Source organism: Aquarana catesbeiana, linkage group LG08 (genome assembly GCF_042186555.1).
Source record: "Aquarana catesbeiana isolate 2022-GZ linkage group LG08, ASM4218655v1, whole genome shotgun sequence".
Taxonomy (NCBI): Eukaryota; Metazoa; Chordata; class Amphibia; order Anura; family Ranidae; genus Aquarana; species Aquarana catesbeiana.
The window spans coordinates 124,498,252-124,521,472 of record NC_133331.1 but is presented as its reverse complement, the minus strand read 5'-3'; the positions used below and the strand labels follow the sequence as shown (position 1 = coordinate 124,521,472).

The following is a 23,221-nucleotide window of genomic DNA, read 5'->3' as shown; positions in this document are numbered from 1 at the left end:
ACTTTTTCAGCCTGCTGTCAGCTAACGTCACAGAGCTAGTCCAAGCTCTGCAAGGATCCCGATTTTAGGGTCAGGATCCACCCAGATGCCAGACTGGAAGCTGGCTCAGCCTCTCAATTTGTCGCCGAGAGCCTCAGCCAGCCACTCCTGCTCCATCCACAGCCTGGCATGCCAGTGAGCGCTGGAGGGGTAGAGCAGAAAGCAGCGATTGACAGTCACCGCTCTTTGCTCAGTGGAGTAGGAGAACTGAATGGTCATGTGATGCTCAGTTTTCACTCTTATGCCCCGTACACACGGTCGGACTTTGTTCGGACATTCCGACAACAAAATCCTAGGATTTTTTCCGACAGATGTTGGCTCAAACTTGTCTTGCATACACACGGTCACACAAAGTTGTCGGAAAATCCGATCGTTCTAAACGTGGTGACGTAAAACACGTACGTCGGGACTATAAACGGGGCAGTGGCCAATAGCTTTCATCTATTTATTCTGAGCATGCGTGGCACTTTGTCCGTCGGATTTGTGTACACACGATCGGAATTTCCGACAACGGATTTTGTTGTCAGAAAATTTTATATCCTGCTCTCAAACTTTGTGTGTCGGAAAATCCGATGGAAAATGTGTGATGGAGCCTACACACGGTCGGAATTTCCGACAACAAGGTCCTATCACACATTTTCCGTCGGAAAATCCGACCGTGTGTACGGGGCATTACAGCAAGCACGGGACAGATGCAAGATCAATGCCGCAGCCATATAGGCGAGTATGTATTGTATGTTTATTTCCCACACTTCTTTAACGCAGGGAATGCATGGTGTTAAAAAAAAAAAAAAAAAAAAAAAAAGCAGTTTGGGTTTAGAACCTGGCCTGTTTTTCCCGTGCAGCATTTTACAACAGATCAATAAAAAACACCCATTAGGCCAAAACCACTTGGATGCATACATGCACAACATATACAATTAAAGACTTGGTACAGATCATTTGAGTACAATTTTGTATATAATTTAATGCCTATGCATTTATTTTACATTCCAATGTCAGTATACCACAGATTGAAGAACAAGGAACCATAGAGGCATTGTATACACAGTGGCAATTCATACAGTGGATATGAAGTCTCTGATTCCAAGTCAAACACAGAAATACAAAACCCTCCACACCACTGCAGGCATATATAAGTAAGGCAGACAACAGAGACACAGATGATGGTCCTTGTATATAATAATCCTCTGCCTTCTTGCTGGGGTTCATAATATCACCATCGGTATCTAAAGACTGAACCCAACACTTAGGATTCCTTCTTCTTAATGATTAAAGGGCCCACGTTGTCACCGGTCTCTTCATTGTGTTTTGTGTGGGCACCATCGCAGTATGGGAACTAGAAAAACAAAAAAAAATTAAAGCAAATAGTGGCCATAAACAAACCAATCTCATCACAGCACTATAAACAGTTCAGTCCATCAAAAGGTGATATTTAGTTTTAGGTGGAGCCTGGGTTGACGGCATCAGCCACTGGCTTCTTATAATGTAGATCACAATTTAAGACCGGTTCCATCCATCTTTGCATGTTTCAGCACCTTACTGTTGTCTTCCCCAAAATATTAAATATATATATATATATATATATATATATATATATATATATATATATATATATATATATATATATATATATATATATATATATATATATATATATATATATATATATATATATATATATATATATATATATATACACACATATACATATACATACATACATACATACACACACACACACATACATACACACAAATCACTGACATCACTTTTGTGTAAAACACCAAATTTCAGACTGAAACAGAGCATGTTCTCATACTACTACAAGGAGACCTCAGGTAACTTTCTGTACACTGGACCACCCATTAGGGGTTGGATTAATATACATGTGCCTGTTCCTGGTCAGGGATTCCATATAATAATAATAATAAAAAAAAAAAAAAAAAACCCACCACACACACACTTAAATTGTCTATGGGCAGTGTGTGTGTGTGAACCCCCCAGACCCATAAGTCACTGAAAACAGAACAGCCTGATCCTGTAATGGAATCTCCCCCAGTTGCCAATCAGTAAAGGGTTCTGACTGCACTATAGGCACAACCACTAAAGCCAGCCATACATGGATCGAAAGTCGCACGGTTCAACAGAAACTAGCTGAATTTTACTCCATATATGGGCAGGCTGGTTGATCGACTTGTGTACAACCAGCCCGTTGGAAAATTCTCTATCAGCACCACTGGCAGTGCATATTAATGTATTCTGACAGTGGGGATGAATGGAGATTGTATGTGTCTAAACGCTGTAAGCATCTAAATGTGAGTGCTTTAGGCACATATTTCACGTAGGATCGTCAGCTAGCATTGCCATAAACTGCAGTGCTGATCGATTGGAAATTTCCCAACAGGGCAGTTGTACAGAAGTAGACTTGTAGATCGACTTCTGAACAACCACCCTGCCCATACACGGAATGTAATTTGGCCGGTTCCTGCTGAACTGGTTAAGATTCAATCCATGTGTGGCCAGCTTAAAAGAAAAACCAAAGGCAACATTTTTTCTTTAGGTTTTGGATAGAATGTAGAAAGATTAGATCACCTGTCAGTTTTTTATTGCGGTCTGTGTCCCCATTAGGGAGATCCACCCTGTTTACCATTAGCATTGAAATTGAAAGTAAAAGAAAATCCCAAATTTTGGTTTGTCCCCAGAAAAGTAGAGGGGTCATCTTTCAATAGGGACACTAGTTCTGATGACTCGGAGGGGTCTCAAGAGATTGCTCCAATTTGCAGGTATTTCCACTCACTACCTGTTTTGGAACAGGAAGTAAAAGTAAAATCTCCCTAATAGGGCACAGATGGCAAAAAATAAACCAGCAGGCGTTATAGTCCACCCTTACTCTACTCTATCCAAAACAAAGAAAATGTTTTGCCTATTGTTCTACTTTAAGCTTTTAACTCATAAGGTAGTCATTGATGAAGGAAAAAGAAACAAAAAACAAAAAAACCACACACATTATGCCTGTCTTTAATTATTTTTCAATGTGAATTAATCCATAGCATGGGACTACTTCACATTTAAATTGATCACATTCAGTGGCAGTACTGCTGTCAAGTGTGACATGGGGAAAAGAGGGAATCATTTAATTTATTGGTACATTACAACATTGTTTAGGGGGGGGGGGGGGGGGTTAAAAATGCAGCAGTATATCCATCTATTCTTGCTGCTCCCTGCTTTTAAATAAAAAACAAAACATGCCTATACTTACCTGATGTGTGCAATAGTTTTGCACAGAGCAACCCCGATCCGCTTCTTTTGGGTTGCCCCACTGCCACTCCCGGCCCCTCCTTTTTATCAGGTGCAACCGTGCAGGCCCGCTCCTGACTCTGCCTCATCCCCTGCTCCAGTGTCACTGGATTTGATTGACAGCAGCGGAAACCAATGGATCCTGCTGCTATCAATCTGTCAAAATGAAAAGAGACAGCAGCTGGAGCCGCTGCGCTCATGCACATCGTTGGATTGGATTGGGCTCAGGTGGGGGGGGGGTAGCTGCAGCACAGAAGGTTTTTCACCTTAATGCATGGATTGCATTAAGGTGATAAACCTTTTAAGGAGGCAGAGAATACAAGCGACTAGCATTTACACCCCCCCTAAAAAAAAAAAAAAAAAAAAAAAAAAAAGGGGGTTTACGTTTGAATGGTTAAAACCGTTTTGTTTTTCCTGGAAATTTAGCATTTACATTTAGCAGGACTATTTAATTTGATTATATTTTCCCACTAACCTTCTTTGATCTCCAGCAGCGGCAATAAACTGCCTTGTCTCCAAGATCTTCCATGTCGAAAGCATGAACCACCTTCGGATTGTCCTTCTGTAGTGACTGGTTTACCATAGCTTTGCAGCACTTGTCTTTACAGCAGAAGGATCTATACGCTAGATAGCCTACAGCAGCTGCACCAACAGCCACTGCAGCAGCCCCCACCCAATCTGTCAAGCAGAAAAGCAGAGAGTTAGAAAAATAAAATTACAGTCGGCGACAGGACAAACTGCAACAAATCAAATTTTCATCAAATGATTAAAGCAGCCATTCTCAACCAGGATTCCTTCAGTGGTGCTAGGAGTTCCCTAAAAAGAAGCAATTTATGTCTCTCAGGTGAGCACTACCACCAATAATCTTTTTAGCTATCAGTAAGGGGGATATTCTCCCCAAAGACCACAAATGTAAGGGGCATTCCCCAGTGACTATTACACTAATGTAATGTGAGCTTTAGCTGCAGCAATTTATAGCGGGGTTCCCCAAGACCGGAAAGTTATTGCAAAGGGTTCCTCCATGTTAAAAAGTTTGAGAAGGTCATGGAAGATATCCGGGGAGTAGAATTTATTATTTTTTTTCCCCCCCATTGTCAGTTCGGATAGTGCTCCCATGATGGTGTGGGAGGCACATAAGAGCTACATCTGGGGTGTCTTAATTAAGCTTGGGTCTCATATCAAAAAGGAAAGAGCCCAAACTGGAGGTCTTCGTAAAATTAGGGCACCGGAAGCCACCCATAAGAAATCTCTAGCAGACAAGGCCTTGGAAGATCTCACGGCCCAGAGGAACTAATTGAGCTCGCTGGCATTAGATTCAAAGCCACGATTCCCAAATGCAGACGTATGTTCCACGAACAAGGAAAAAGGACAAAGAACAGCGCCCTCTAAGTGCAGTATGCAAACATCTTTAATATAAGAAAAGGAAGTCTTAGAATACACTCACAAAAGGTATAGCGATAGCAGGCATGTAATAAGGGATCATCCGCTACAACTACCGGGTGGAAGGAAAAGTCCAGCATCACTGTTGTGGACGTGTGTGCGATCTGGTCGTTCCTCTGGCCATACTGCTGGTGCACGGTGATTCTGGATGGTTGGACTGATCAGCTGCGTACAGGGACAGGCGTCACTTCCGGGATGGGTCAGTGGGCGGCATGCTCCTTCCTCAGGCTTCAGTGGCAGTTTGGGAAGTTGCTAGCGCATGCCTTGAAAGCCATGCAAGCCCACACGTTCGTCCCCAAACTTCTTAAAAGAGAATCGCACCACGGAGAGGAGGGGGGGGGGGGGGGAGGGAGGATCTCCTGACCCCTCATTTTCTTTACACATATAATGCAGCGGCGGAAGGGACTACTCCCCCGGTGGATACACTTTGGGCACATATCACTGATCCCAAAGGAGGGGAAAGACCCTTTACACTATCGGACGATTTCTCTTTTAAATGTGGATCTCAAAATATTCACCAAAAGACTCTCGATGCGCTTGATTGCGTTGATCCCACAGTTAGTCCATTTTGACCAAGTGGGGTTTGTCTCTATGAGAGAGGCCAGGGACAACACCACTAAGGTGCTTGATCTACGCTGCACAGGCCCGAAAGATCCATTGCCTTCGTCCGACGCCGAGAAGGCGTTTGACTGAAACTCTTCGCTTTCTCGGCTTGGGGCAGCATATGATGCATTGGGTTCAGGCTATTTATTCCTGCCCATCTGCTCAAGTAAAGATGAATGGGCATCGCTCAGTCATTTGGGATATCTAATGGGACACGTCAGGGGTGCCCCATGTCCCCCTTGATATTCATCCTGACCATGGAACCCTTTCTATGTACCATTAGAAATAATCCAGACATCACTGGCCTGCCCTTAGATGCAACTCATTCCCCAGAAATGGCAGAGTTTGCGGACGACTTACTTTTCTTTTTGACTAAACCCCTGGTCTCTGTCCCCAACCTGCTCTTGGAGCTTAAGACCTATGAAGTATTATCTTTCCGAGTAAACTATCAGACTTCAGAGGCGCTGAACATATCTACGTTGACCTCGACGCAGACATTGCTTCGGGTGGATTTCCCCTTCAAATGGTATATAAAAACGTATACAAAGTACTTGGGGGTAATTTTACCAAGTAGGGTGGAAGATGCGTTTTCGGTTAATTTTCCTCCTCAGTTGACAGCCATCAAAAAAGATCTTCAGTCATGGCAGCAATGATTGTTTTCATGATTCGGAAGGTGTAATACAGTGAAAATGAAAGTTATGCCGCGTTTGTTGTATCACTTTCAGGTCCTCCCTGTGCAGATTCCGAGCTCCTTCCTTAGGGCAGTGAATCAAGCTTTTATTACTTTTCTTTGGGCCCTGAAACCTCCTCGTTTGGCACAATCCATCCTGCGACTACCAAAGCTCAGGAGTGGCATGGCCTTGCCGGATGGCAACCTTTACCACATGCCTTGCCATATGTCGCGGGTCCTTGATTGGTGTCACCACAGCTCGCTTAAGCAATGGGTACAAGTGGAGCAGGTTTTAGCAGGGATCCCGCTGGAGTCAGTACTGTGGTGCCCAACAGATTTAGCTCGCCAGATTTCAGACCACCCCACGATAGGAGAGAGGCAGAGGATATGTCTAAAGGGGCCATCGCCGCTTACCTCCATAGTCGGCAATCCAGCCTTCATTTGAGATTCTGGGAACGGAAGTTGGTGGAGCGATCTCAGGCACGTCATTTCATTGTCAATAGACGATGGATGACCAGATAGCAAATCTTCGATGACCCAAATCTTGCGGGCCTGTCTTTTTGGCAAAAGGTAAAACCAGCCAACTTCATTGGATCTTTACCCCCACCTGAGCCCTTTCAGAGAAGCCTTACTACCTTTGAACTATTGTATCTGGATCAATCTCCAATACAGCATGCTGTCTCAGGCCCACCAACTGCGGAGACCCGCCACAGGACTACAAAATTCCATATATCACAAGATGGGAACGGGAGTTAAGGATCCAATTTACAAAGAAACAAGTGGAAAGAATTCTTTTGTTCCCTTACAAAACTTTGATCTGCGCTTAACATCAGGAGGCTGGGTTCAAGGTGTTGACCCAGTGGTGTCATACACGGGTAAAGATTCATAGAATGTTCCCCCAATGCTCGGATCTTTGTTGGAGGTGTGGGGAGAAGTCTGGTTCTCTCCTTCTGGTCATGCTGCCTTTTGCAGTCCTATTGGACGGAGATCCACCGCATCGTTCAAAAGTTCACTGACCGGTAGTTGCAGAAGGATCCTGCATTCTTCCTCCTGCATTACCACGAGATTCGGAGCAGGGCTTATAGGAAATCTATCCTGCCGCTCTTGCTCAAAGCTGCATCCCGTTGTTCAGGAAGCAGACACAGCCGCCGTCAGTTGCCGTCTGGCTGAAAAAAAAAATAGCTGAAATGAATGCGATGAAGGTCTTGGTGGCCACAGAGAAGGGCCTTGGTGAGAAATTGCTTAAAAAAAAAAAAAAAAAAAAAAAAAAAGGGGGGGGGAGGGTTGAGAAAGGCTGGATTAAAGTGTTCCTAAAGTCAATAGCACTCACTCTTTTTTAATTTTATTTAAAAGGAGAAGAAAATCAATCCAGGGTAGCACACATGGAAATTGTTAGTACAAGTAACTCTTTTTCGCTCTTTTATGTTGGGGTCACAGGACGTCACTTACTTGCTCTGCACAATAGGTGGGCGGAGCAAGCATCAAACTCCTGCTGCAGCCTGCAGAGGTCAGCGAAAAACTTGTATTCCTTTTTCTGTGGCTGCTCAGCACCGATTGATGCTGTTGCATTCAAATTTAATAAAAACAACCTAATAAACAATATTAAACATTCTATCATCTACAGCAGGTGCAAGCAACCTTTGAGAGGTTGAGATTTACCTGCACAACACGAAAGAGCTCAAAGATCACCAGGGTTCAGCACTCCCCTTTTCGATTAAGAAATTAACTAGCAAAACTTAACTAAAATCGCAAAGAAATTTAGAACAAACACACACACACACACACACACACACACACACACACACACACACACACACACACCACTGTAAAAATATAAGCTTAAAACTAGCTTAGAAGTCAGTAGGGCAGTAGACTGTCGTTTAAAATGTTTTTATTATTTTTTACAATTTTTAGGAGCCCTGTTGGGGGGCTTTGGTGAAATATCAGGTGTCTAAACAGACCCCTGATGTCTCACTTTTGAGACAGAGAAGGGGCCCAAGGACAAATTCCCTAGTCCCTTTCTCTGTAGCCTCAGCTGTACTGGAGAGTGAATGAATGAAGTGCTGTGTGGCTTACTTCATTCACAAACTGAAGCACAGGCAATAGAAGAAAGAACAACGTGGGCGGGAGGGGTGGTGGGGGGCAGCATTTAGTGGAACCAATTGGCTGCATCTTCCTCCCTGCAGCAGCTGAATGCCAGAGGGAGAGGAGGAGAAGGGGGCATTCAGCTGCTGCAGGGGAGGAAAACTGAGCTACTAAGGGATGCGATCTACCCGTCACCTGCCCACGATCTATGGATTGCCGACCCAAATCTACAGTAGTAAAAGGTCTATTCAGATGCAAATAAAATCTAAACCTTTCATTCCATCATACTTGGAGCAGAGATTTGTGCAGACCATCAGCCCTTTTTGAGACAAAGCTGACAGTGAGGCTCCATGTAGGAACTTCTGCCAATCACAATCTGGGAGCCACCTTACAAGCCTCTGCATAGGTGTGTCATGTGAGGCTGCTCTGTAATCATCCCTGGAGGAGGAGATGGTGTCATACAAAGGGTTGGAGCTGTCTCGCAAGATGACGTTAAAAAAACCAAACAAAAAAAAAAAGGGGGAAGGATTAAGGAAGTGAAAATTTACCAAAAGGCAGATGGTGGAACATGCACACTGCGAGTGGCAACACAACAGCCAGAGGATTGGCTGCTAGTGCATTGCCACTGAGGAGAGAAAGGTTCATGTAAAAGGCAGAATCAACCAAGTGGTTTATAACAAATGAAAGTATGAACTAGTGAAACCTTCAATCGGGTAGAGAACATTATTTTATATTAGAAAACACAAAGAATAAATAAATGATTTAATCTAACTTTAAAGTAAAGTAATTTAAAAAAGGCCAATTCCACATTTTACAGCAGATATCATGTCATACCCATGTTTAGGGTGTAACATGGTGCCAATCCCCAGCCCGCTCCCCCCCCCCCCCCCTTATCTGTAGGGACTCAACACTTTAAACAGATGACAAGCGTGGTGACCTCACTACACAACGAAAGGTTAACGAAACGCTGCACTTTTGTTTTTTGTTTTTTTAAATAAAAGTGTCAAAGAGAAACCAAGGGCCTGTTAAACCCGATATTATACATGTAAACTCTTCCGGAAAGGAGTACTCATTCCAATGGAACCAGATCTTATGCATTCTCTGCATTAACCACCTTACCCCCAGGGCCAATTGTGACATTTCTCTCATACATGTAAAAATCTGCAGTTTTTTTTTCTAGCCAAAAAATAAATTAGAGACCCCAAACATATATTTTTTGAAAGCGAGACCCTAAGAGGTTGTTGCAAATTTTTTTATGTCACACAATATTTACACAGCCACTTAAAAAAAAAAATCAATAAAAATAAACAAACACCTTAACCACCTAAACCCCCTTCCTAACCAATTTTCAGCTTTCAGTGCTCTCACATTTTGAATGACAATTACTCAGTCATGCAACACTGTACCTATATGAAAATTTGTCTTTTTTCCCCCCACACAAAGAGCTTTCTTTCGGCAGTATTTAATTGCGGCTTGTTTTTTTTTTTTTTGCAGAATATATAAAAAAAAAAAAAAAAAAAAAAAAAAAAAAAATTTAGTTTATGTTATAAATTTTTGCAAATTAGTAATTTTTTTTTTTTTAATACATTTTGGCCAAAATTTATACTGCTACATATCTTATATAACCCAAAGCGGTGTATATTTGGTCTTTGTGAAAGCTATGGTGCCAATCTCTGAAAATTGATCACACCTGATGTACTGACTGCCCATCTCATTTATTGAGACCTTAACAAGCCAGGAAAGTACAAATAACCCCCCCAAATGGCCTCTTTTTGGAAAGTAGACATTCCAAGGTATTTAGTAAGAGGCATGGTGAGTTTTTTGAAGTTGTAATTTTTTCCCACAATTCTTTGCAAAAATCGAGATTTTTTTTTTTCCCCCCACCACAAAAATTATTATATTAGCAGGTTATTTCTCACATACTCTCCATACTACCGAGTATGGATGGGGTGGCTGGGTACAGCCGAGTATGGATTATTAGGGATGGATGAGCATTGTTGATTAGGGATGGATGGGGCTGCAATCAACACAGATCAGCGCTGTGGGCACTACATATCCAGCCCACAGCACTGCTGCACCCAATCTCTTCCCTCTCTGCTCACACTGTACCGATCGGTACAGAGAGGGGAGAGAGGAACTGGACATGACGCCAGTTTGTTTACAAGTGATTGCTCCGTCATTCGACGGTGTGATCACGTGGTAAACGGCTGCTGACCGTGATGCACGATTCTAGGAGGATGTCAATGTTCACCCTCCCAGAGTTATCGAGCCGTGCTGTAGCAGTCATTCGGTTAATGAAGTTTATTGTACACAAACAATATTATTCTCAATTTCTTGGTAAACTATAAAAGCTAATGTTACGCCGAGTAAACAGATACCAAACACGTCACTGTTTAACCATTTAGCGAGCGACTGCCCCATGTACAGTTACTGCGGCACTGACACTTCCGGCTATTGGGAGAGCGTGCACGCGGCTGGCGGCTGGCGACCTGCTTAGGCTGGACATAGTGGGAGCCAATCAGTAGGTCCGGCAGACTATATATCCGCCAGGACCCGTCGACTGTTTGGGACACAAGCAGAACAGCAGTCTGCCTATGTAAACAAGTTAGATACTCGTTCTGTCAGTGGGGAAGGCTTTGACCCCATATTTCTGTAAAGCAGGAACACAGATCCTTGCCTTCCCCTAGTCAAAGCACAGTGAGCAAGCACAACCTAGGCATACATTTAACCCTTTGATTGCCCCTGATGTTAACCCCCTTCCCTGCCAGTGTCATTAGTACAGTGACCATGCATATTTTTTTCGCACCAATCTCTGTATTAGTGTCACTGGTCCCCAAAAAGTCAGTTAGGTGTCCGATTTGTCTGCCGCAATATCACAGTTTTGCTACAAGTCGCTGACCATTACTAGAAAAAAAAAAAAATAAGATATCCCAATTTTGTGGACACTAACTTTTGCGCAAACCAATTTATGCTTATTGGGATTTTTTTTTTTATTTTACAAATAAATATGTAGCCGGATACATATTGGCCTAAATGGATTTAGAAATTAGATTTTTTTTTTTGTGTTTTATAGCAGAAAGTAAAAAATATATATATTTTTTTTTTAATTTTTTTTGTTTGTTTATAGTACCAAAAAAAAAAAAAAAAAAAAAAAACTCCATAAGCGACACTTTAAAAACCTTTACAGGTTACTGGTTTAGAGTTACACAGCAGGTCTGATGCTAGAATTATTGCTTGCATGCTGATGCTTGCAGCCATACCTCACGTGTGGTGCGATCACCATTTATATATGCGTGCAGGACTTATAGATGTGTTAACATTTGGACTTGAGCACAGGGGGAACAAGGGCGCTTTAATTCATTTACTTATTTATTCTTACATTGTTTATTTTATTTTTGTGTGGGGAGCGGATACCCTCATTTTAGAGGGTCCCAGCTCCCACTTCCTCCTGGTGCACCGCGGCACCAGAAGGGAGATCACCTCTCCCCCTTTCCTCCCGGCGATCATCTGGGACATGTCACAGGTCCCAGATGATTGCCCGGCCAGTGACAGCGTGTGCATGCGCAGTGGGTGCCCGGCTGTGAAGCCACAGCCAGGCGCCCAGAGTTACAATGCTGGCGCTGCAGAGAGGAGGGGGAGACGAGCGGGCTTCATTCCCTTGCATCGCTGGACCCTGGGACAAGTGGACAAGTAAGTGTCCGATTATAAAAAGTCAGCAGCTGCAGTAATTGTAGCTGCTGACTTAAATTTTTTTTTTTTAAGCGGAACTTCACTTTAAGGCCTCATGTACACTGCTGCTGGTAAATAGATGTTTAGGAGCAGTTGGGCATTTTTTTTCAACTGCTCCTGAACTCTGTTATCTTATGTACACTGGGTCATTTATAGTCGTTTCTAGGCAGTTGCGTTTAGAGGCTTTTTTTTGGAACAAAAAAAAAAAAAAAAAAAATGCCTCTAGACACAAACACGGCTAAACGGCCGTTTTTAGACGCCGGTTTCTAGCTGTCAAGTTAAATCGTTCAGGAGAGGTTGAACAACGTCCCGTGTACGTGAAGCCTAATGCCCCGTACACACGATCGGACATTCCGACAACAAAATCCATGGATTTTTTCGGACGGATGTTGGCTCAAACTTGTCTTGCATACGCACGGTCACACAAAGTTGTCAGAAAATCCGATCGTTCTGAACACAGTGACGTAAAACACGTACGTCGGGACTATAAACGGGGCAGTAGCCAATAGCTTTCATCTCTTTATTTATTCTGAGCATGCGTGGCACTTTGTCCGTCGGATTTGTGTACACACGATCGGAAATTCCGACAACGGATTTTGCTGTCGGAAAATTTTATAGCAAGCTCTCAAACTTTGTGTGTCGGAAAATCTGATGGAAAATGTGTGATGGAGCCTACACACAGTCAGAATTTCCAACAAGGTCCTATCACACATTTTCTGTCGGAAAATCCGACCGTGTGTACGGGGCATAACACTAGAGGTCGACCGATATATCGGCCGGCCGATATTTGGCTTTTTTTACTTAATCGGCATCATCCGATTGTGCTGATAAAAAAAGCCGATTATAACTTTAGCGGGACTTGCAAATGACTTCTGTAATAGAAGTCAATTGCAAGTTGTCTGAAGGTTTCTTCTCTCCCCCTCTGGGCAGCCTGCCAAATCTGATAAGAAGATACATTTGTATCTCTTCGGTTCTTTTATCAATAGACTGAACTCAGTGTGTAGAAGTTCTCAGTTTAACCATTTAAAGACTAAATCTTTTTTAACATTTGTTGCTTACAAGTAAAAATTCTGTATTTTCTGCTAGAAAATCACTTGGAACCCCCAAACATTATATATATTTTTTTAGCAGAGACCCTGGGGAATAAAATAGCGGTTGTTGCAATATTTTATGTCACATGGTATTTGCGCAGCGGTCTTTCAAACGCAATTTTTTACAATAAAATACACTAATAAAAAAAAAAAAAAAAAAAAAAAAAATAATAAGCAGTAAAGTTAGCCCATTTTTTTTCGTCCAAAAGTTTTGGTTACCTGTTTTTGTGTATTTAATATTTAAGATATAGTTATTTTTTTTTTAATCTAAAATTATACATACAAGTGAACTGATTGGAGGTTTGTTTTGTTCAATAAATGTTTAAATGTAAAAAATTTTCTGTATCACTTATTACTTAAGGTTGCTTTCACACTGGAACGGGCAGGCGTTGACGTTAAAACGCTGTTAGTTTTAGCGGCGTTTTACCGTCATTTTAGCAGCGCTATTCGGCTGCTAGCGGGGCGCTTATAACCCAGCTAGCGGCCGAGGAAGGGGTTAAATGCGCCCCTGAAGTGCTGCTGCCGAAACGCTTTGCAGCCGCTTCGGCATCGGTGTGCATTCATTTCAATGGGCAGGAGTGGTGGAGGAGCGGTATACACCACTCCAAAGACATCCTGCCAGCGCATCGCCTCAGTGTGAAAGCACTCGGGATATCACACTGAGACTGTAGGGAAGCCGTTTTACAGGCACTTTACAGGCGCTATTTTTAGCCCAAAAGCGCCTAAAAAAACGCCCCAGTGTGAAAGGGGTCTAACTGTTAGATTTTATGAGATGAAGGGAAAAAAAAAAAAAAAAAAAAAAAAATAATCGGCATCACATATCAGCCACCGCGATTTCTAAATATCAGCATCGGCCAGAGAAAAACCCATATCGGTCGACCTCTACATAACACTATAATTTTATTTTATCAACTTTATTGCCATTACAAAAATTGAACAACATTCCTTGAGAGAGCAATAAGCATGACAGGTCCTACCCCCTGTCCCTAAACACTTACTTGCCTCCTGTCACTGCTACAGCAGCGCTCTCCTCTCTGGTCTCACAGGACACACTGAGGGCAGCGAGAGCCATCAGTCAAACTCCTGTAAAGGGGGGGAGCAGGGGACATGGCTTACCAACACTGTGTGCCTATGGAATTAGTATTGGGCCTGTTGAGGAGGAAGGAGCAGACTGCACTGGAGGGAGACTGCCAAGGAGGAGGTAAGGGACCACTCTGTGATACACAGAATACAGTGAAGAAAAAGAAGTATTTAATCCCCTGCTGATTTTGTACGTTTGCCCACTGACAAAGAAATGATCAGTCTATAATTTTAATGGTAGGTTTTAGAGGTCGACCGATATATCGGCACATATTTGGCGTTTATTTAATCGGCATCGGCCGATTGCGACTTGCAAATGACTTCTGTAATAGAAGTCAATGTAAGTTGCCTGAAGTCTTCTGTGAAGTGACTTCTCTCCTCCTCTGGGCAGTCTGCCAAATCTGATAAAAAGAACCTGAAGAGATACAATGTTTACACTTATGAATGGACTGAACTCTGTGTAGAAGCTCTCAGTTTAACCTTTTAAAGACTAAATCTTTTCTGACACTTGTTGCTTACAAGTAAAAATCCTGTATTTTCTGCTAGAAAATCACTTCAAATCCCCAAACATTATATATATTTTTTTAGCAGAGACCCTAGGAAATAAAATAGCGGTTGTTGCAATATTTTATGTCACACGGTATTTGTGCAGCGGTCTTTTAAATGCAAATTTAAAAAAAAAATAAAAAATACACTAAAAAAAAAAAAAAAAAATCTAAGCAGTAAAGTTAGCCCATTTTTTTTTCGTCCAAAAGTTTTGATTACCTGATTTTGTGCATTTAATATTTAAGATAGTTTTTTTTTTTTTTTTTAAATCTAAATTATACATACAAGTGTACTGATTGGAGGTTTGCTTTGTTTAATAAATGTAAAAAAATTTCTGTATCACTTATTAAATAAGGTTGCTCCCACACTGGAGCGGGCATGCGTTGATGGTAAAACACTGCTAGTTTTAGCAGCGTTTTGTCATTTTAGCGGCGCCATTCGGCTGCTAGCAGCCGAGGAAGGGGTTAAATGCATGTCGCTGCCGAAACGCTTTGCAGGCGCTTCGGCAGCGGTGCGCATTCATTTCAATGGGCAGGAGTGGTGGAGCAGCGGTATGCACTGCTCCAAAGATGCTGCTTGCAGGACTTTTTTTTTTTTAAATCCTGCCAGCACATCGCCTCAGTGTGAAAACACTCGGGCTTTCACACTGAGACTGCAGGGGCGCCGTTTTGCAGGCGCTATTTTTAGCCCAAAAGCGCCCCAGTGTGAAAGGGGTCTAACTGTTAGATTTTATAAGATGAAGGGGAAAAAAAAAAAAAAAAAAAATTGGTATCATATCGGCCATCGCGATTTCTAAATATCGGCATCGGCCAGAGAAAAACCCATATCGGTCGACCTCTAGTAGGTCGATTTTAACAGTGAGAGAGAATGACAACAAAAATATCCAGTAAAATGCATTTCAAAAAATGTTATCAATGGATTTGAATTTTAAATGAGTGAAAAATATTTGACCCCTTTGCAAAACATGACTTAGTACTTGGTGGCAAAACTTGTTGGCAATCAGAATCGTTTTTTAGTTGGCCACCAGGTTTGCACACATCTCAGGAGAGATTTTGTCCCAATCCTCTTTGCAGATCCTTTCAAAGTCATTAAGGTTTCAAGGCTGATGTTTGGCAACTCAAACCTTCAGCTCCCTCCACATATTTTCTATGGGAATAAGGTCTGTAGACTGGCTAGGCCACTCCAGTACCTTAACCCTTTCATGACTAAGCCTATTTTTGAAATTTGGTGTTTACAAGTTAAAATCCGTATTTTTTGCTAGAAAATTACTTGGAACCCCCAAACATTATATATATTTTTTTAGAAGAGAATCTAGAGAATAAAATGGCGATTGTTGCAATATTTTTTATCACACGGTATTTGTGCAGCGGTGTTTTAAACGCAAATTTTTGGAAAAGTGACACTTTCATGAATTTTAAAAAAATCCAAACAGTAAAGTTACCCCAATTTTTTTGTATAATGTGAAAGATGATGTTACGCCGAGTAAATAGATACCAAACATGTCACCCTTTATAATTGCACGCACTCGTGGAATGGCGACGAACTATGGTACCTATGAATTTCCATAGGCGACGCTTTAAAAATTTTTTACAGTTACCAGGTTTGAGCTACAGAGGAGGTCTAGGGCTAGAATTATTGCTCTCGCTCTGACGATCGCTGCGATACCTCACATGTGTGGTTTGAACACCGTTTACATATGCGGGCGCGACTTCCGTATGCGTTTTCTTCGCTGCTCGAGCTCGCGGGGACAGGGGCACTTTAAAAATTTTTTTTATTTATTTATTTTATTTATTTTTGTACTTTTATAAATTGTGTGACCCCCCATCCCTCCTTTACACTTCAAAGTATTCAGATCGCCGAAAACGGCGATTCTGAATACTGTGTACTTTTTTTAATTTGGCGCCATTGGCAGCGGAGTAAACGGGAAGTGACGTCATGACGTCGCTTCCGCGTTTACAATTAGAAGGCTGGAACGAAGCCGCTCACAGCTTCGTTCCAGCCCGCCCCCAGCCGCCGAAGATTCCCGATTGGACACCGAGGCCCGGTAACAGCGGCGGGAGGGGGGGGATGTCCCCTCCCGCTCCTCCGGTATAACAGCCGAGCGGCTTTTAGCCGCATCGGTTGCTATACTCGGGTAGCCGATCGCCCGCTGAAAACAACAGTACCGGGATGATGCCTGCAGCTGCGGGCATCATCCCAGTATAACCCCGGAAAGCCGAGTACGCATATGTGTGTACGGTCGGCGGGAAGGGGTTAATGTGCTTCTTCTTGACTTGGCCGTGTGTTTTGGGTCATTGTCATGCTGGAATAACCATCCACAACCCATTTTCAATGCCCTGGATGAGGGAAGGAGGTTCTCACCCAAGATTTGAAGGTACATAGCCCCGTCCATCGTCCCTTTGATGCTGTGAAGTTGCCCCGTCCCCTTAGCAGAAAAACACCCCCAAAGCATAAATGTTTCCACCTCCATGTTTAACGGTGGGGGCGGTTTTCTTGGGGTCATAGGCAACCTTCCTCCTCCAAACACGGCGAGTTGAGTTGATGCCAAAAGAGCTCGATTATGGTCTCATCTGACCACAACACTTTCACCCAGTTCTCCTCTGAATCATTCAGATGTTTATTAGCAAACTTTAGATGGGCCTGTATATGTGCTTTCTTGAACAGGGGGACCATGCGGGCGCTGCAGGATTTCAGTCCTTCACGGTATAGCGCGTTACCAATTGTTTTCTTGGTGACCATCATTGACAAGATTCTCCCATGTAGTTCTGGGCTGATTCTTCACCGTTCTCATGATTATTTAAACTCCATGAGGTGAGATCTTGCATGGAGCCCCAGATCGAGGGTGATTGACAGTTATTTTGCATTTCTTCCATTTGAAAATAAATCGCACCAACTGTTGTCACCCTCTCACCAAGCTGCTTGGCGATGATCTTGTAGCCCATTCCAGCCTTGTGTAGGTCTATAATCTTGTCCCTGACATTGGACAGCTCTTTACTCTTGGCCATGGTGGAGAGATTGGAATCCGATTGATTGCTTATGTGGACAGGTGTCTTTTATACAGGTAAGCTGAGATAGGGAGTGCTCCTAATCTCTGCTTGTTACCTCTATAGAAGACACTTGGGAGCCAGAAATCTTGCTGATTGATAGGGGATTACATACTTTATTTCACTCATTAAAATGCAAATCAATTGCATTTTTCTGGATATTTGTGGTTATTCTGTCTCTCACTGTTAAAAATAAACCTACCTTTAAAATTTTAGACTGATTATTTCTTTGTTAGTGGGGCAAACGTATAAAATCAGCAGGGAATAATATACCTTTTCCCACTCACGGTAGGCAACGTAAAAATAAACACACACAACACAGCCTTTAAAGTGGTAGTAAAGGTGCATTTAGTATTTATACCCACAGGTATACCCAAGCCTTACCTGAAGGTACAGTAAATATCTCCTAAACTTGTATAGTTTAGGAGATATTTACTTAAGCAGCGTCAGTGATGTCACTGGCGAATGCACACTGCTCTCTCAATGGACCTTGTGCTGTCTATTGAGAGAGCTATGCTTCGGCCATGGCTGCAGCCGGAGGGCTTAATTTTCAGGCAAGACTTTCATAATGTGCTAGTATGTGATGCTAACTTGCAGGGAGATTTTTTTTTTTTTTTTTTTTTTTATTAGTATTTTTTTTATTGTAGTTTACTACCGCTTTAACATGACAAATATTTTACTACATAATAATGTTATTGCTTCTTATGTCCCTGTTGGTGAGATTTTTTTCACTCATTTTCTGCTTTGGCACCCAAACTGAAAGTTGGAGAGGGGTGTCTCTTCAGGCATCAGACAGGAAGTGAAGGGAAATCTCAGACAGTAAGTATGTAGGTCCCTTTATCTTTTATTAACCGCTTGCCGACCACTGCATGAACATTTACGTCGGCAGAATGGTACAGACAGGCAAATGGGCGTACAGGTACGTCCCTTTAAATTTGCTGCCGCGTAGTTGCATGCGCACTGGCGCGAGCTCGACCCTGCTGTGAGTGTGATTGCGGGTCCCGTAGACTCGATGTCTGCGGGGATACTCGCAATCGTCTCACGGAGGGGAGGAACGGGGAAATGCTGATGTAAACAAGCATTTCCTCGTTCTGCCTAATGACACCGATCACAGCTCCCTGTGATCGGGAGCGGTGATCAGTGTCCTGTCACACGTTGCCCATCCCCCCCCCCCCCCCCCTACAGTTAGAATCACTCCCTAGGACACACTTAACCCCTGCAGTGCCCCCTCCTGGTTAACCCCTTCACTGCCAGTCACATTTACACAGTAATCAATACATTTTTAAATCGCGCTGATCAATGTATAACTGTAAATGGCCCCAAAATAGCGACAAAAGTGTCCGATCTGTCCGCCATAATGTCGCAGTCACGATAAAAAAAAAAAAAAAAAAAATTATATATTGCAGATCACCGCCATTACTAGCAAAAACAAACAAACAAAAATTAATAAAAATGCCATAAAACTATCCCCTATTTTGTAGATGCTATAACTTTTGCACAAACCAATCAATGAACGCTTATTGTGATTTTTACCAAAAATATGTAGAATACATATCGGCCGAAACTGAGGGAAAAAAAAAGTTTATATATTTTTTGGGGATATTATAGCAAAAAGTAAAAAATAATGTGTTTTTTTTCAAAATTGTCACTATTGTTTTGTTTATAGCGCAATAAATAAAAACCGCAGAGGTGACCGAATACCACCAAAAGAAAGCTCTATTTGTGGGGAAAAAAAAAAAAAAAAAAAAAAGGACGTTAGTTTTGTTTGGGAGCCATGTCGCACGACCGCGCAATTGTCAGTTAAATCGACGCAGTGCCGTGTCTCAAAAAGTGCTCTGGTCTTTGGCCAGCCAAATGGTCCGGGGCTGAAGTGGTTAAACAAGAACAGTTGGGGTTGGCACCTAAAAGGAGAAACCATATTTAGTTACAGGCTGACTGAAGATCATGGTTAGTATTAGAAATATCAATGCAAAACTTCACCTGACAGATAAGATCAAGTGGAAAAACACCACAGACCTCACAGGCACTCCTTTCACAAATGATGTGACAAAACAGAACAGACATAGAAGGAATGTGACTTTACACCCAGTTCTGTGCACAATGACTTTTTATACAGGTGAATAACACACAAGGCACAGCTATACGCAGTACTCATCTCATTATGTCCCATGTAAATTGTAGATCCTTCAGCATGAGATATTCAGGGCCCATTCACACTTAAAGTGGGTGTAAAGGCTCAAGGTTTTTTTACCTTCATGCATATATAAAACAAAAAAAACCCCCATCTCTGTCCAGAACCCTGTTGCGATCCAGCGTTGTGCACAAGAGCTTTGTCTCACCGGGGACTCTCCCTCCATATTGGCTGTGAAAGAGGCAGGAGCCATTGGGTGAGGCTGCCATTAATCACAGCCAGTTAGCCAATGAGGATAGAGAGGGAGCTGGGCCAAGTTGCAGCTCTGTGTGGAAGGACATGCAGACCAGCAGCTCGGGAGCAAGCCTGCTTAGGACCCACCAGAGCAAGCTGCTTGCTCTGGGGGCACTCGGCAGGAAGGAGGAGCCAGGAGCGCCGGCAGGGGAACTGAGAAGGAGGATCGGGGCTGCTCTGTGCAAAACCACTACAGAGCAGACAAGTAGTTTGTTATTTTTTATTTTAAATGCCTTTAATATCACTTTAAAGTGTTACTAAACCCAGGACCCTGCATTCACTATATCTGGTCTGCAGTACACAGAACATGGAAATGCAATTATTTTAGGAACTATAAACTGCCAAATACCTTTTCTCATCAGCAGTATATAACCTTGTGACTTCTATCAGTGTCTGGGTAAAATTTTTTTAGGAGGAGTTTTTATTCTTCCATGATTGTCTTAGGAGGCTGCAGGAACCCTCTATCTGGACAGTGCTGATTGGCCCTGTGTTGATCACAACACAAACCAAACTGAGCATGTGCAGCTTGCCACCAAGGCTCTGTACTATAAGGAGATAGATTGGGGACTGTGGAAGAAGGGGGGGGGGGGGGGGGGGAGCACAGAAAACAGGATGAAACAGCCTTTTTATACAATACGGAAGATTAACCCCTTAGGTTCCACAGTGAGTATAACAAGCATGCTTTACTGTATATACAGACTGATTTTACTGTTGTGGATTTAGTAACACTTTAAATAGAAAAAAATTCGGAATGAGGAGGAAGATTCAGAAGCACCACATCCCAAATGATAACTTTAAATATTGGAGAAGGGCATTGAGGCCACTAGGTAGGCCTCAGGGACTTTTAACGGTGCTTAAGTCAATGATATACCGAACGTATCATAAAATAATATTTTATTAGACACTCTCATTAAAAGGAAACAGACATTAATAAAAGACAATATACAAAACAGAAAAAAGGGGAGGATAACCCTTTGATACAGAAGTTAATACCACTTTCTCAACATGTTTCGCTTTCATAAGCTTCTTCAGGAGATATATTTGTGATATTAGAGTCAACTATGGAAGAATAGAGAAAATATATCTGTAAACAATACGTGTACATGTCTGCTTATACATCATTACAATTATTAAATATCATAATTGTATGATGTATAAGCAGACATGTACACGTATTGTTTACAGATATATTTTCTCTATTCTTCCATAGTTGACTCTAATATCACAAATATATCTCCTGAAGAAGCTTATGAAAGCGAAACATGTTGAGAAAGTGGTATTAACTTCTGTATCAAAGGGTTATCCTCCCCTTTTTTTCTGTTTTGTATATTGTCTTTTATTAATGTCTGTTTCCTTTTAATGAGAGTGTCTAATAAAATATTATTTTATGATACGTTCGGTATATCATTGACTTAAGCACCGTTAAAAGTCCCTGAGGCCTACCTAGTGGCCTCAATGCCCTTCTCCAATATTTATAGTAACACTTTAAAGTTTAACTTCAGACACAAATATGTCCAATATATTCTTCAATAGCCACAAAGTAGAGCTGCACGATTCTGGGGAAAAAAAAAATGAGAATCACGATTTTTTTGCTTAGAATAAAGATCATGATTCTCGCGGTGTAACATCATCTTTCACATTATACATTGGCTAACTTTACCGTTTATTTATGCATTTTTTTTTTTTTTTTTTTTTTTAATTCATTGAAGTGTATTTTTTTCCCCCCAAAAAATTGTATTTGAAAGCCCACAGTGCAAATACAGTGTGACATAAAATATTGCAACAACCGCCATTTTATTCTCTAGGGTCTCTGCTATAAAGTTTGGAGGTCCTAAGTAATTTTCTAGCAGAAAATATCAATTTTAACTTGTAAGCAACAAGTGTCAGAAAAAGGCTTAGGCCTCATTCACACGAGGCAAATCCCCTCAGTGGAGTCCGCCAGCCCAGCAGGAGATCGCTCTGTTGATCTCCGCTGAGCCGGTGGATGACAGGTCCGTCTCTGCTCACTGAGCAGGGGAGGGGCCTGTCAGAGCAAATGAATATTCGCTGCTGTAACACTGATCCTCAATCCAGCCAATCAGAAGGAGGTGTGCGACCCATTTACCGATTGGCCGGAAAGAGAAGACTCACGATTGGCCGCCAGGGAGGAAACAGAAGCTGCCACCATGATGACCCATGGAGAGCAGGGGAACGGGAAGCCATCAATGAAGCAATGGGGTAAGTGCTACCAACTGACACCCCCCCCCCCCAAAAAAAAACAGCCACCATGGTTATAAAGCATTAGCTGTAGTACGGCATCAATTTGATAGTGTATCTAAATCTGCTAATACATTAAACACTCCCCCCCAAACTGACAATGCTGCACTCATTCCTCCAGAGGAAAGAAAAGAAAAGAAAAGAAAGAAAGAAGTAATGATTGGTAAGCTGCAATAATACATTGTTGGTTTGTTACCACTTTAAGTGTTGGGCCTATCAAACGCTCTTTGATCATATTTCCCCAAATAGAAGTAGATCACTACCATGATCATATATAAAAATCGTTCCATGTATGGCCACTATTGACCTACGACAAGCAGATCACAATGTGAGTGACAGAGATCTGCAGTCACAGGTCTATCACCCCCTCTCCCTGTGTAATGAGAACTCCCAGGTGGCTCACCTCGCACTCCATGGCTGGAACTCATGTCTTCCCTGTACTGGAGGAACGTCAAGGTCACACCCCCTCTTCCTACAAAGAAGACAGCAAAGCTCTCATTAATCACTTCTAGACCAAGCATCAGAGGAAAATCCACACTTGTATACTATGTCTCTATTTCCTGCACCATTTTGGTCTTCGCTACAAGTAAAAGCCTAATACATTAAACCACACAAAAATGGCGACAGTCATGGAGTCATTCTCTATGAAACTGTTGCTCCTCTAGCGATGCTAGTGCTCTAGTCCTCTTGATTTGTAGGAAATTGCTTTCAGCGCGCCCTCTTGGGTCTGGCAGAGGAATAGCAAGTTTTACCAATTAACCACTTCAGCCCTGGAAGTTTTTACACCCTTCCATGACCAGACAATTTTTTTTGTGATTCGTCACTGCGTGGCTTTAGCTGACAATTGCGCGGTCGTGCGATGTTGTGCCCAAACAAAATCAGGCTAACTTTCCCACAAACAGAGTTTTCTTTT

At 42.3% G+C, this 23,221-nt stretch overlaps 1 protein-coding gene across 1 annotated transcript; it reads right to left on the bottom strand.

Moving 5' to 3' along the window:
- Positions 1-980: 980 nt before the first annotated feature.
- Positions 981-22,867, bottom strand: CISD1 (CDGSH iron sulfur domain 1). Its single transcript, XM_073596342.1, has 3 exons — positions 22,712-22,867; positions 3,815-4,017; positions 981-1,378 (listed from the first exon to the last, which is right to left on the bottom strand). The coding sequence occupies exons 1-3, from the start codon at positions 22,827-22,829 to the stop codon at positions 1,289-1,291; spliced, it is 411 nt and encodes a 136-aa protein (XP_073452443.1). The 5' UTR covers positions 22,830-22,867; the 3' UTR covers positions 981-1,288.
- Positions 22,868-23,221: the final 354 nt, after the last annotated feature.